Source organism: Scardinius erythrophthalmus (assembly GCF_964197995.2).
Source record: "Scardinius erythrophthalmus genome assembly, chromosome: 15".
Classification (NCBI taxonomy): Eukaryota; Metazoa; Chordata; class Actinopteri; order Cypriniformes; family Leuciscidae; genus Scardinius; species Scardinius erythrophthalmus.
Genome location: NC_138235.1, coordinates 11,768,719 through 11,784,147, shown reverse-complemented (window position 1 = coordinate 11,784,147; position 15,429 = coordinate 11,768,719). Strand labels below are relative to the sequence as shown.

Genomic DNA, 15,429 nt, shown 5'->3' with positions numbered 1-15,429 from the left:
CAGTAAACATTTGCCGAACAATGAAAAGTTTATAGTTCGATGTCCTTCTGATCTGGAGAAGTTCTGGAGCCACGATGCTTCTTTACCTTCTGGATCCAGAAGTCTCTCAATGTTGAGCTGATCTTTGGCGAATGTGAACGCGTGGTCCAGCCTCTCGACCGGGGTAAGATGAGCCACTTCCTCCCAGCTGAAGCTTTGAGGCCTGGAACAGAGATCATACCTGGGATTAGCAGAGTCTAAAAGAGCGTTCACACATGAACCTGAAGTCATTCACCGTCAATGAGAGCTGGATTGCGAGTTGTCCAGCGAGTTGAAACTCACTTCTAAATATTAGGCACTTGCATATTAACACTTTTCAGAAACCGAACGGTGTGTGAACAGATGCGTATTCAGGACTGAAAACCAGATTCTGCTGTAAGTCTGGATGAAGCTCACAGGCCGAGAAGAGCTTGAAGACATACAAGCAGGTCCACATGAATCTACAGTGTCTCTGCAAACATGAAATTCCCGCAACTCATAGTCAAACATCCTCCTTTCCTCTGTGTTTGGTTGTTAAATATTTGCTAATCTGATAATGCTTTCAGCTGCCAATAAGAGTGTAGTACTAAGATGTGTTTAACACACTTTGTTTAAACCTATTACGCAGATTTTCCCACAAAAACCAGAGCAGAAAATGTGGAAAAGGTCTGTGGATTACACCTGGGCCTACCGACTTGATCTCAATCCCTTCATCTGCAAACATTTCATATTACTTGCATAAATGAATGAAGCATTTTTGAAGCATTTTTCTGATAATGAATTCAGGTTCTCTGAGATGTTGTTGTGTCTACCTTATCGTGTGATGTTATATTACAATTCAAAATAAAAGCCTCATACACACTGCTGTGTGTGTGTGTGTGTGTGTGTGTGTGTGTGTGTGTGTGTGTGTGTGTGTGTGTGTGTGTGTGTGTGTGTGTGTGTGTGTGTGTGTCAGTTCCTGCGGCTCATGTCTGACAGACCGAACAGCTTATGAACACAAACTCTCTTGACCTCTGACCCAATCAATACGCTCCATAGCCTTTCCCTAGAGACCGCGCTGACAGCAGTCTAAACATGCGCGCACTACGAGTATGTGTGTGTGTGTGTGTGTGTGTGTGTTACCTGAAGTGGTGTAAGATCGCGTTAAACGCGAGGCCGTCCGCCCAGCTGGTGGTGAAGTTGAGCACGTTGACGGTGTTGTAGTTACGGGTGCAGTTTCTCACCCAGCTCAGCAAAATCTTCTCACTGTTGGTCTGCTGAAGACTGGACATCACATCCTTCATGACGTCCTTAACCTGCGCGCCACACACACACACACAGGTTTGTTTGACTATATTAGTGAGGACATCTCATAGACGAATCTCACTGGATCATTTGTTTTGTCGTGTGTTTTCTGACCTGCCAGTGCAGTATGATACTCCAGATGAGTCCGAGAGTAAGCTTATGATTCCCATCTACAATATCTGTCCCTCCGATATTCACCAGCTCCACCTGAAGGGATAAAAGAAAGATAAAAAAAAAAAAAAACAGTTAAACAAATGTAATAAACAAAAACAAAACTCTTCAACTCTTCTTTGATTTCAAGAAATCAAAACAAAATGCAAAAATAAACACTGAAACAAAATGAAATAAAATAAAATAAACACAAACAAGCAACAACAAAAACACAAACAAAATAACAAAAGCAAAATAAAACAACAACAAAAAAATCATAAAAAAAAACATTTTTAAGTTCAAATAAAACTGAATGGATACAAAACTTGTTCTTAATGAATGTTTCCGGTTTATTGGAAAAATAGTAGTGCGAGTTAATTGAAGGAAAAAAATGTACTACCATTTTACAATAAGGTTTCATTTGTTAACATTAGTTAATGTATTGTGTATTTAATGTATTATTATTTAATGTAAACAATGAACAAAACATTTGTTACAGTATTTATTAATCTTTGTTAATGTAAGTAAACGAAAATCCAGTTGTTCATTGTTTGTGCATGTTAGTTCACAGTGCATTTACTAACATTAACAGAAACAACCTTTGATTTTATTGACGTATCAGTAAATGTTGAAATTAACAAACAGATTAATAAATGCTGAAGAAGTATTGTTCATTCTTAGTTCATGTTAACTAAAGTAGTTAACTAATGAACCTTATTGTAAAGTTATAACAACATATGTTTTACATTGCTTTAACTCATCAAAATAAGTTCAGCAACTTTAAACTTTTCACCCGTTGCTTTCTCACATCATTTGCATCAAAGCTCTGAAGACCTAATGCTCCGTCAAACTGGAAAAATGGCCGTTTCAGACGTTTCAGGAGCACGTAAAACCACAACTAACTAAAGTATGTTACGAAACTCAAGGCAAGCAGTCCATTTACTCGAAATGTAATCAATATTCTTTTGAATGATTGATAATTGTGTCAGTGGACTTATTTCTGATAACACCTAATATACTGTAGGTACACAACACAACACAAAACATATAAGCTGAAACGTGTATTACAAACGCTGAAAGTCTCAAACTGTCCAGATACTGGATGATTAATTGGCCTCTCCTATAATTATCCGAGAGCTTTCCATTCACACGGCACAGATTCCTGTGTTTTAATCTCTTAACCGACAGAAGCGGATCTCTGTCAGGCTAGTGCAGGTTCATCACACCTGGCCCAGATGTGCGCTGATCCTCCAGTGATCTCCCATAAACACCGCCACACACTGTTGATCGAACAGTTTCTGTGATTATAATGTTCAGACTCAGTTCACTCTCACTGCTGATACAGGCTTGTGTTGGACTCTCTGAGCAAACATGACAGCTTAAGTCCAGGTATTGAGTTGTCAGAGCAGGAGTGGATAATCTCCAGTGTGATTTACACACACTCACACACTCTCACACACACACACGTCACGGGAACGATTCGCTCACATTTCTCAGGGTTTAGATGAAGGCTGGTAATAGCAGGTTGGGAACACCTGTGTGTTTATATAGTCCATATGAAGCACGCAACGGCGTTTCAAGACAGGATACAAAACATTTAACTTTTGCAATGTGACATTTTTGAGTTTATATTGTCGTCAGGACTATCATTAACTGTGGTTATATTAGTCGTTTCAGAGGTAGGGAAAGTTATTTCATACATTGTGATAAAATGTTACAATTATTTTTGGCAACGCTTTACAATAAGGTCCATTACAGTATTTATTCATTTTTATTAAATGTTAAAAATCTAACAAAATGTTTTATTAAATGTTGAATTGTAGTGTGATTTAATAAATGTCTATTATTAACAATGTTGAAAGTTGCTTTAATAAATGCTTTTTGTGAAAATTTAGTGAAAATTGTGGTCTTTTTATGAAGACAGTAAAATCCTTACTGTCACTTTTGATCAATTTAATGCATCCTTGCTGAATTAAACTATTATGTTACTGTAATATGTATATACTGTAATGTATAAACTATCTTACTGACCAAAATTAAGAAATTAATGCATGAGATTAATTAAATAACTGTAACAATAATAAATTCTGTTCTGTGTGATTTTTAATGCCTGTAAATAAGAAAACACACAATTAAATTATGTTTATCAGTAAATGATGGAGAAAAAAGTACATTTATTTACCAAATTTATATGTATATGTTTTGATGATGCCTCATCTGCATCATTCTTAAATGTTTTGTATTGTTTTATATTATATATATATATATATATATATATATATATATATATATATATATATATATATATATATATATCTGTACTGTGTTGTCTCTACGGACCTCTGTGTCTTGAATAAAGTTGACTGCTATATATATATATATATATATATATATATATATATATATATATATATATATATATATATATATATATATATATTATTATTATTATTTTATAACATTTGTATCAATATTGCATTTATTTTTTACATATTATAGCAATACTTATTTTTTCTATCGATTGCTATTTTTTCAATTCTATTGATTTGTTATTCATTTTATCACCATTTATAAAAAAAAAAAAAAAAAATCAATATTAGTAAACCATTTTACAAAAACGAAATTAAAATTAAAATATTGGCATCACGGCAGCACTACGTCTACCGAGGACAATGATCTGCAATATGAATGAATGTGACAGAAGGAAACATTGAGCACATTGTTAATAGCATCTGTGTGTGTGTGTGTGTGTGTGTGTGTGTGTGTGTGTGTGTGTGTGTGTGTGTGTGTGTGTGTGTGTGTGTGTGTGTGTGTGTGTGTGTGTGTGTGTGTGTGTGTGTGTGTTTGTGTGTGTGTGTGTGTGTGTGTGTGTCTGACCCCAAGCCATCAGAGCATAAAGACAGAGGACATGTCAAAATGCAGAGACCTTGCTGTCAAAACGACCCGCTAATGTCCCGAAAAAAGACACACCAGAACTGTAAACTATTTTAATTAGACTGCCCTTCCCCAGGCAGCGTCTGTCTGCTGATACGAGGCAAGGAATAAAACTAATGAGCCCAGAGTGTGTCCGACAGCAAGGAGAAACACGACTCACGCTGTTCTGGAGCAGGACCTGCAGGACTCGGTTCACGTTGTTGAGGGAGTGAACTCTGGTCGAGCCGCGCTCTTTGGTCTGAGAGAGAGAGAGAGACGGGGAGAGAGTTACTCCATACAGTCACGTTTAAGAGCTTCTTCATCTCACACCAGGGAAATATTACTGGGAAAATGAAACACTTGCAATGAAAATGCATGTGCACTAATAAATCAACAGGTTAAAAATGATAAAGAAGACCGATGAAGATGAAGATGAAGCCTACAGCGGTCACCTCTCAGCTGTCACTCAAACTGTCTGTGTGTGTAATTCTAAAGTGTTTGGTCGAGGCTAAATATAAACGCATAGTTCAGACACATTACACTCAACCGCCATTCAAACACACACACACACACACACACAGACACTCACCAGTGTGCTTCCAGTCAGTCCCTCCAGGAGGTCGAGGAGTTTTCTGCCATCTCTCAGGTCAGAGAACATGTCTTTGATGGGCGTCTTCCCCGTCTAAAACACAGGACATTAAAGGAACATTAATACAATTCACATGTCAAGTCCTTCCTCAACAAAAAACAAGAAACCCACCGGTTTACTTACAGTGGGTCTGCAGATTACTGGGATAGGGCTGTGCGATTCATCGTAATTGATTTTTGATTGTGGCTTCCAACGATTATGAAAACAAGATAATCGAGGTAAAAAAGATTATTGTGAGTAACAGTATATTGGATCCTTGCATGAGCTCTTAAAGTGACGGCAGCCTAATAATACTGCTGTCCGTCATTAATGGAAAATCACTCGCTGATCTTGACTGAATAACTTAAGTAGCTTTAATAAGGATTAATCTATATTTAATGTGTACAGTAAGACTATGCGGTGTTATTTTACATTTGATTATTATTATTTTTTTCCATTTTAGGCTATAGTTATCTGGATACCACTGTTAGTACATCTTCCTGAAAAACCTAAAACACCGTTTATTTCATTTGTATTTTCACTCCGTTTTATTTTTGTCGGTTTTGTTTGTAATTTGTTTCTTTATTCTTCTTGTATTGCTGACTGTATAGTGTCTTCTGTAACTGTTTTGAGGACTTTTCCTTACCGAGTATTGGGTTTTGCTTAAATGCAGATAATTGTGAAATTTCAATTACATCTAATATTACTCAAATCATGAAATAAGACTTTAATCATATCAAACTGACCAATAATCATGATTTCAATATTGACCGAAAACAATCGTGATTTGGATTTTAGCCGTAATCGAGGCACCCTAGAGGATATACAGCATTTTAAGATCCGAACAATGACATGCAGAGACATCCCACATCTCCAGGAATATTTTATATAAAATATCCCTGAAATTGAGCAAGTGAGAGAGAAACCCTGTTTCCACCAGATATTGAGATGATGTTTCGGTGAACCGATCATAAGCAGTCAGCTAAGACTCATTACCGTTATACCGTAACACTTGTGTTCGGATTCCTCGCCTCTCATTTCATCACACTGAACTACATCATTTTCACTTTCGCCGCACAAATACTATTGAGTGAACGAACCCGTTAGGCAGCTTACGAGAATGAATAGGATGTAGTGTAATGTATTATTAACTTCTTTACTACTGTATTCATCGGTCAGGTGTAGTGTTTTTTCTCTGGGTGGGATGCTTTTGTGCGTGTCCTTCACATGAAAGTTTAAACAGGGCGCTCTCATTCATTATCATTAATTATGCGAGAGACTGACACCAAACGCATCACTAAAGCATGACTGCAGTATTTTCAGTGTACTTATGCAAATCAGCCTCCGTGATTCAAACAGATCGCTTCAATCCGGGCTTCTGATTGGTTATTGCAGACGGAAAACTTGTTACAATTTAAAATAAGTGTTTTCTATGTGAATGTACAGTAAAATGTCATTTATTCCTGTGATCAAAGCTGAATTTTCAGCATCATTATCTAATATGATGATTTGAGGCTCAAGAAACATTGTTGGTATTGACTAAATTCACAATACACTGCAGAACGAGTGGAGGAACACGAAAGTTTCAGATGTCTGCCAGAGCTTGAGTGGTTCTTGAGGAGACCAGCCATTAAAGCAGAAGTCCAGAAGTCCTTCGCTTACCTTGGAGAACTGAGCGTTGATCCACTTCGTGAAGGTCTTCTTCTGTACGGCATCATGTTCGTCTGAAAGAGGAAGGAAACACGAGAGTGAGAGAAAGTTACAACAGATTTTACGGCACGTGGAAGACATGACCAAAATCTTATTTCACTACAACGATGCATTTCACGAGATACTCTAGTTATATTTGTTGGTAAAAAATAATAACAAAGAAGCTAATTACAAACCAAAGGGACTTTAAAATATAACAAAAACATGAATTAAACAACTTAGCTTTTTCAGGTACAACAGATTTATTTATTGAGTAGCTAGAAAATAGTACAGAAATGAACAGAAATACTAATATTGACAGAAATAAATACAACCCAAATGAAAGTGTCCCATTTCCCTCATGAAAGTGTCAGTCTCTCATCACTCTGCATGTAAACTGACACATTTTCTTTATATTATAGCTGGCCGCACAATTACAAATACAGCCCAGCACATTTCTGTAGAATTCAAACACAAAGTTCTACACATACTGTGTGTGTGTGTGTGTGTAGATATAATCCTTTCATCTACCAATAAAAGTGAATTATCACCTAATGACTTCTGCAGACTTTCCACCACAAAATACTCTGCAAATGCCATGTGGGGCTGCTCATAACTAGAGGCCTTTAAACTAGTTACTCAATGACAACGTTTAAACCGCAAGATACCTGGAGGTGCAAGTCAAGTATGGGACCAATAAGATGCTTCCTTGGACCTGTCAATCAAAGCTGACCCACGACAGGAGGAGGCGGAGTCTGTCTAACGCAGGATCAAGTCAAAACTTTACAGCAATGTGTCTGTTGTGTATATATCCCTGTTTGAATCTAAACAGAGCCTGTGTGTGATCCTGTTATCAAGGGACAAGATTCCCACACACACACACGCAAAAGAGTGTTCATAACAAAAATCACTGTGTAAACCAGCTTGAACTCTAGAGGGATCAAAGGTTAAGACCACCACCCTGCCGGGTCGCCTGATCTTTGGTGTGTGTGTGTGTGTGTGTATGTGTGGATGAGGGCCAGAAAGTCAGGAATGCACTGCAGGCAAGAGAGACGGTGTGAAGGAGAGTACACCCCAACAAACACATAACACACACAGCCCACCTAGCAGTGATAAATCTATCACACACAGGAAGAAACAGATCATCATCAGTGTCAACAATGCAATGTCACCGGTCATCTTCACACACACTCTACTCAACTAACGGCTCTGAATGGTCAAAAAAGGTGTTCAGGTAATAGTTTATATATATGACAATTAAATAGTTACATTAAATAGTTATATATATATAAAGACAATAGTTTATACAAATGACATTTAAAGGGATAGTTCAATTCTCTCATCATTTACTCACCCTCAAGATGTTCCAAACCTGTATGAGTTTCTTTCTTCTGCTGAACACGAAAATATATATTTTGAACAATGTCAGTAACCAGACAACTGTATAGTATTGTAATATGCAATAATATTTTTTCCTACTATGGAAGTCAATGGCTACCGTCAACTGTCTGGTTACTGACATTGTTCAAAATATCTGTTTTCGTGTTCAACAGAAGAAAGAAACTCATAAAGGTTTGGAACAACTTGAGGCTGAGTAAATTATGACACGATTTATGGGGAAATATCCCTTTAAGCATGTATGCCATACAATTGTCATTATCATAATGTCAAAAAAAATATTTCCATTGCGTAATGCAAAATATATGAATGATTCTCATTACCAAAATGTAACTCATTACTGTAATGCAAAAAAACATTATTCTCATTACCGTAATGCAAAAATAACCTTGTACTATTATGTAAACAAAAACAAAACAAAACAAAAACAAAAAAACAATACTAAACACAAAAAAACTCACCATTCTCATTATTGTGTTGTTAAAAATTGGTAATGAAATGAAAAAAATGTATCTTTCACATTACTTAATGCAAAATAGCTCGGTCTCCTTACCGTGAATAAAAATAACTCATTGCTATTATGTAAAAAAATATATATATATATATCTATAGCCAAAGCCAAAGGTCTCAGTCTTTGGTCTCATATTTACAAAATAAATAAATATATGAATAAATAAATAAACAAATACAGTATATATACATAATTAAAATTAATTTACACACCACGATCAGAAATATGCAATGAACAACACACACATCCTGCTCTATCACACACACAAGCAAACACTTGCCTTTTATCTAAACCCTGACATTCCTAGAGTGACTCTGCAGCCCCACGCTCCACAAACACTGTGTGTGTGTGTGTGTGTGTGTGTGTGTGTGTGTGTGTGTGTGTGTGTGTGTGTGTTATATCTGAGTGTCCATCAAACTGCGCTGTTCATCGCTCCCTGACTGACTGTAGGCATGTGTGCCATGAATTACTTTAGCAATCCAGAGGGGAGCTGAGGCCAAAGTTCACGAAGCACCATCACAAAACTGTCATTAGGAGACTAATGATCTCCATGATTAGGAACAGGGCTCGGTTTAACAGCACTTTCAATGGGTACACAAGTCCCATAAACCTATAATAAAGGAAAGACCTCAGACATTAGACACCAGAATATTGTATATCTCAAACTCATTTAAAAACAACTAAAAATGACAGTGTGTGTTCATTTCGATAGCTAGCTAGATGTGTGCTTGTTTCTGTGCATCTTGATTATGGCTGTGCAGTAACTGATTATATGAGATGATATGGGACATTCCATAATGCATAAAATTCCCATAATTGAGGCGGTGGATCCACCTCCACGTTGAGCTCCTGCCCGAGCTTGTCTGAAGGCAGACGGAGAAACAGATCAAGGAAAACACTCGTTTACTAAAAGGAATTCAGAAACACAGTCATATCATAAACAATATGACTTTTGAAGTAAAAGTTTGATGTGCCAGTCCACCCAGAACATTTACTGAAACTAAACTGCAAAAACGACTCAATCAGAAGAAATCATCTTGGTCATGACATCACAAACTCATTAGCATATGACCGCTCACATTTACATATCCAAACCTACTCAGAATTCAGCAACCCGCTCTGATGAACATTATCACAAAGGTACAGCACCAAGTAAGCACGACGGAGCCAATCACAGCGGAGGTAATTTGTATATAAAATTCTTAAAGGCACAGAAGCCAAAATTGTTTCAGAATAAATTTTCAGCCAAAAGACTATTAGAAATATTGCAGTAAAGCATCAATACAGTCCCTTTAAAAAGCAAACAGAGTTAATATTTTGCAATATTATTATTTAGGATCAGGGAAACCCGAAAACTTTGGGTGAGAGACTGTGACCATTTAAGAGGTTACACCTGCACACTCGTGGAAAACATGCTTTTTTAAACTAGATCTTTATTGTAAATGACTTTTAGCAGTGAAATCTAACTGGCTAAAACACACTTGGATTAATAAAAAAAAAAAAAAAAAAAATATATATATATATATATATATATATATATATATATATATATATATATATATATATATATATATGTATATATATATATATATATATATATATATATATATTACATCGGTTGCACGTTTATTTAATGTTTTCTCAACAATTAATTTATCTACAGTACGTTCTTTTTGCCAAATTTATGCATGTCAAATGAACATGATTTATGCATTTTATGTCACGTGAGCTCATGTAAATTTAACATGACATATCTTTTAAATGGAAGCTTTATCCAGTATATGCAGTGGCGTTTCAACAAATAAAGTCAAAATAAAATAAACCTGATAAAAACTGTCATAGTTGACAATACAATCATAGTTCTACAATTATGTCGAAAATATGAAATGCATGTTTAAAAATTCAACAGCCTCCCGATTGCCCTTTTTCTCAAACGCTCAGTTCTGAAAACACAGTCATACACACACGCACACACACACACGCTCACACACACACACACACTACCATCACTACAGATATACACACACACCTGTACATAGTGAAAAATACAGTTCTATACGCCTACCTCTGGGTTTCATACTGTGTGTAGCCATTGAGTCATAAACCAACAGATGATGGAGAAAAGCAAAGAGAGAACAAAACGAGTTATCCAGTCCAACTAAACATTCCTCTCTCCTCTACACTCACTTACAAACACACACACACACAGAGAGAGAGAGAGAGAGAGAGAGAGAGAGAGAGAGAGAGAGAGAGAGAGAGAGAGAGAGAGAGAGAGAGAGAGAGAGAGAGAGAGAGAGAGAGAGAGAGAGAGAGAGAGAGAGAGAGAGAGAGAGAGGTGGGCAGTGGGCATGTATGTTGTGCTCCACTGGTAGAACACACACACATCTCTGTGGAACGGCATCCCAGCATGCACAGGAGCGAGAGCATGACCGACTCTGTGGGTCACCCTGACAACCATATGCCAGGTCACCGTGACGACATAAGGGAATGTGATGGAATGGAATTTTGGAACTATAAACTTTCTTTGAAGAATAACTTAGAAAATCTAACTTTTGTAAAACACTCCCCCAGTCTGCCACAGAAAGCCCTGCCTCAAACACACAGCACTGGTTGAGTCAATGTTGCTGTGCCAGGCTTGTTTTGATTGCCTAGTATGCTTTATTATATTATTATATTAATACACACATTAGCATATACACTGCCGTTCAAAAGTTTTGGATCGGTAAGATTTTTAAAAGAAGTCTCTTCTGCTCACCAAGGCTGCATTTATTTGATTAAAAATACAGTAATATTGTGAAATATTATTACAATTTAAAACTGCTGTTTTCTACGTGAATATATAGTAAAGTGTAATTTATGTGTCACGTGACCCATCAGAAATCATTGCAATATGATGATTTGAATAGTGGTTAAAAAAACAGCATTTATCTGAAATAGAAAGCTTTTGTAACATTAAACACTACCGTTCAAAAGTTTGGGGTCAGTAAGAATTTATTTTTATTTCATTTTTGGGGAAATAAATAAAAGAAATCAATATTTTTGTTCATCAAGGATGAATTAAACTGATCGAAAGTTACAGTAAAGACATTTATAATGTTACAAAAGATTATATTTCAAATCAATGCTGATCTTTTAAACTTTCTATTCATCAAAGAATCCTGAAAATTGTACAGACGAACACTCAGATACACTGAAAAAATGATTTGTTGAATTTAATACATTTTTTATGGTAAGTGGTTGCACACATTTAAACACATTAACCCTCAGACGGTCTTCGTTTCGGAGTCACATCCTGGGCCTTCCCGGTCAGAAGTGACCGGAGGCCTAAAAATGAAACTTCCTCCATCCTAGTAAAACCAATGCAATTTATTTTTGTTCTATAATATTTATTCTTTTTAATTTTGTATTTTGAGATCATTTTATTGAATTTATTAATATTAATGCAATATTTATGGTCTATTTTTGCCATTGAAATTAATAAAAAAAAAATATAAATATATGTATTTTTTTATTTTTTATTTATGCAGTATTTTAGTTTAATATAGAGTCTAGCCTTCAAAAAAAAATGTTTGAAGCAGATTAGCACCATCTGGTGAGAGTATGGAGAGAAAGCGTAGGAGCATGGTGTAACCACTAGATGGCATCTACAGTTCTCTATGGAGAGGCATGTGAATTCCCCAGCTGTTTATGGACACATTTACTTTTTTTTTTGTACAGAATTTGTAACAAAAAATGCAATTCATTCAATTATAACACTTTTTGTAAAATAATATTATTTTTTTTTATTTTTTTTTATTTTTTAATTTTAATTTTTTTTAATTTCCCATTCATTTTCTATGGGGGTCATTTTTGACCGAAGACCACAAGTGTGACTATTTTTTTTCCAACCACTTAGCATGCTCGAATCATGACCCCAATTTTTTTGTGTGTGCACATACCTAATGCCATACAAGTCACCAAGTTTCGTAACATTCCAATCAAGCTGTGATTTTTAAAAATTCAAAACAGATTTTTTGTAATCAAAATTTATTGGTGTTTATGTGTAAAAAAGTGTGTGTGTGTGTATGTGTGTGTGTGTGTGTGGGTGGGTGTGTCTTTTTTGTACTCTTGATGTTGTAGAGTGTCACCCCTTTACAGCGGTGTACTTTTTTTTTAGGATTGAGGCCGATTTGTAGATTGTACACACACAAATTCGGAGAATTTTTTTTTTTTTTTGTCAATTTCCCATTCATTTCCTATGGGTCGGTCATTTTTGACCGAAGACCAAAATCGTCACTATTTTTTTTACGACCACTTAGCATGCTCGGATCATGACCTCAATTTTTTTTTGTGTTCACATACCTAATGCCATAAAAGTCACCAAGTTTCATAACATTCCGATGAAGCTCTGATTTTTAGAAATTCAAAACAGAAAATTTATCGGTCAGAAATGACAGAGGACCGTCTGAGGGTTAAAACTAAAAGTTCAACTTAATGCATTTGTTTAAATGTAGCTAAAATTTATTTATTTTAAAATGTATTAAATTCAACAAATAATTTTTTTTTCAGTGTACCCCTTACCACACACCCAAAACAGTCACATAAACTATTATACACACAAACATGACAAAGTTACCAACAATAACTCAACTGTCTTCACAGACACACACCTACTGTTCCAACACACAGACTGATGACTCTACAGTCTCTAAATGTGTGTGTACAAGCACAGCTTAAGAATATCCAGAGTCGAATTGCAGCTGAAACACAAAATACGAAAAGTGCAAAAGCGTTTGCTGAATCAGGAAGTAAAAGAGTTCGCGCTTACCTAACAGAGGAAAAGAAAACTTCTTCCTGTGCTTTCTGAAAAAGCTGCGCTTTCTCCACGGCAACCACTTACTCATGTTCATAACGTCTGCTCCATAAAGGAGGAGAACGAGAGGATGGGGAGATATACAGAGGAAAACAACATACAGGAACTTCAAAAGATGTCTGAGAAGAGTGATGCTGCTGGCTGCAATGCATGCTGGGAGTAAACAGAGAGAACCTGTGATGGGTTCCTCTCAAGCCGGTGCCTGTCAATCAAATGAAATTCACATCCTGTCAGAGTGACGCACAGACATCTGACAGAAACACACACAATAAAACACTCAGAAAAGAGAGTACACACACAGGGCACTAGAAGCAATCATGCTAAAAATAACATCAACTTCCCGTTTTCTTTTTTTAAACACACACGACTGAAACGTTTCTTACTCTTACACACAGACTGGTTCCTAGATGAAGTCATGAAGAGACTACAGCTGTGTCTCAAAACCTAGACATTTTAGCAGGAATACACATCTCAGATCTTTGCACGCTCACACTGGCTAAAACATATCCAGCTACAGTAACCACAAAACAAGCATATTTTGGGGACATATTTTATATTTTAAAACCACAGATGCAGAAAATCCCACTATATATTTGCATTGCATTTGGAGGCTATTACATGGATAAAAGATGGATAGGCACAAAACTAGCAAGCTAGTAACCTCAAAATCTTGCAAGCTAGCATATTAGCAAGTAGCCTGACTGGAAAGTGTTATAGGCACAAACCTAGCAAGCCAGTACACTCAAAATCTTGCAAGCTCACATTTTAAAAAGTAATTAGAAAGAGCCATATGCCAAAAAACTAGCAAGCTATTAACTTCAAAACCTTGCTCACTAGTATAGCGAGTCGCCTGACTAGAAAGTGTCAAAGGCACAAAACGATCAAGCTAGTAACCTCAAAACCTTGCATGTTAACATATTAGCGAGTAGATTGACAATATGCACAAACCTAGCAAGCTAGTAACCTCGACACCTTGCTCTTTAGCTATTAGCACGTCACCTGAGTGACATAGGCACAAAACTAGCAAGCCTAGTAACCTCAAAATCTTGCAAGCTAGCATATTAGCGAGTAGCCAGACTAGAACGTGTTATAGGCACAAAACTAGCAAGCTAGTAAACTCAAAATCTTGCAAGCTCGCATTTTTAAAAGTCACATAACTAGAAAGAGTCATATGCTAAAAAACTAGAAAGCTATTAACTTCAAAACCTTGCTCACTAGTATAGCGAGTCGCCTGACTAGAAAGTGTCAAAGGCATAAAACGATCAAGCTAGTAACTTCAAAACCTTGCATGTTAACATATTAGCGAGTAGCTTGACTATAAATATGCACAAACCTAGCAAGCTAGTAACCTTAACACCTTGCTCTTTAGCTATTAGCACGTCACCTGAGTGACATAGGCACAAAACTAGCATGCTAGGAACGTCAAAATCTTGCAAGCTAGCATATTAGCAAGTAGCCTAACTAGAAAGTGTTATAGGCACAAAACTAGCAAGCTAGGAACCTCGACACCTTGCAAGCTGGCATTTTAACAAGTCGCCTGAAATCGAGCGGCCCCCATAGATTGCATTGGTGGCCATCACAGGTGTGAAGTGCATTTTTAAAATGTAGCAAAATAGCCACCTAGGCACTATTTTGGGCTTCCCGGCTGCAAAAATAATGTATAGGTAGACCACATGTTCTCCACTAATTTCTTGAATCCCAGAGCACCATCTGTTGTGTTCCTATCGGGCACAAATGACTCATTACGGTTCGGGCAGGGCAGAGTAAATATCCGAGGCACTGCATGGGGTCTGAAAACACATGGCCTATGGATTCGTTTGTTGACTCTGCTCTCCTCTGAAGTGTGACGAAGGTCAGGATGTGCTACGAACAACTGAACACACACACACACACACACACACACACACACACACACACACACACACACACACACACACATAGAACAGGAACAGAAAGAACTGCAGGAAGGTTGTTTTCACTTTCATT

General features: G+C 36.6%; 1 protein-coding gene across 5 annotated transcripts in view; it reads right to left on the bottom strand.

Moving 5' to 3' along the window:
- Window positions 1–15,429, bottom strand: part of utrn (utrophin) — a gene marked incomplete at its 3' end in the record, with an annotated part of 241,125 nt that overhangs the window by 210,651 nt on the left and 15,045 nt on the right. For 4 of the 5 annotated variants that reach the window (XM_081386596.1, XM_081386598.1, XM_081386599.1 and 1 more), the window contains exons 3-8: window positions 6,656–6,717; window positions 4,955–5,047; window positions 4,547–4,624; window positions 1,417–1,509; window positions 1,141–1,313; window positions 87–202 (exon numbers count right to left, since the gene is read on the bottom strand). In XM_081386596.1, coding sequence (XP_081242722.1) covers window positions 87–202; window positions 1,141–1,313; window positions 1,417–1,509; window positions 4,547–4,624; window positions 4,955–5,047; window positions 6,656–6,717 — 615 coding nt within the window. Of the gene's footprint in view, window positions 1–86; window positions 203–1,140; window positions 1,314–1,416; window positions 1,510–4,546; window positions 4,625–4,954; window positions 5,048–6,655; window positions 6,718–13,398; window positions 13,588–15,429 lie in introns of those variants that run through there. The other variant, XM_081386597.1, reaches the window with a different exon arrangement.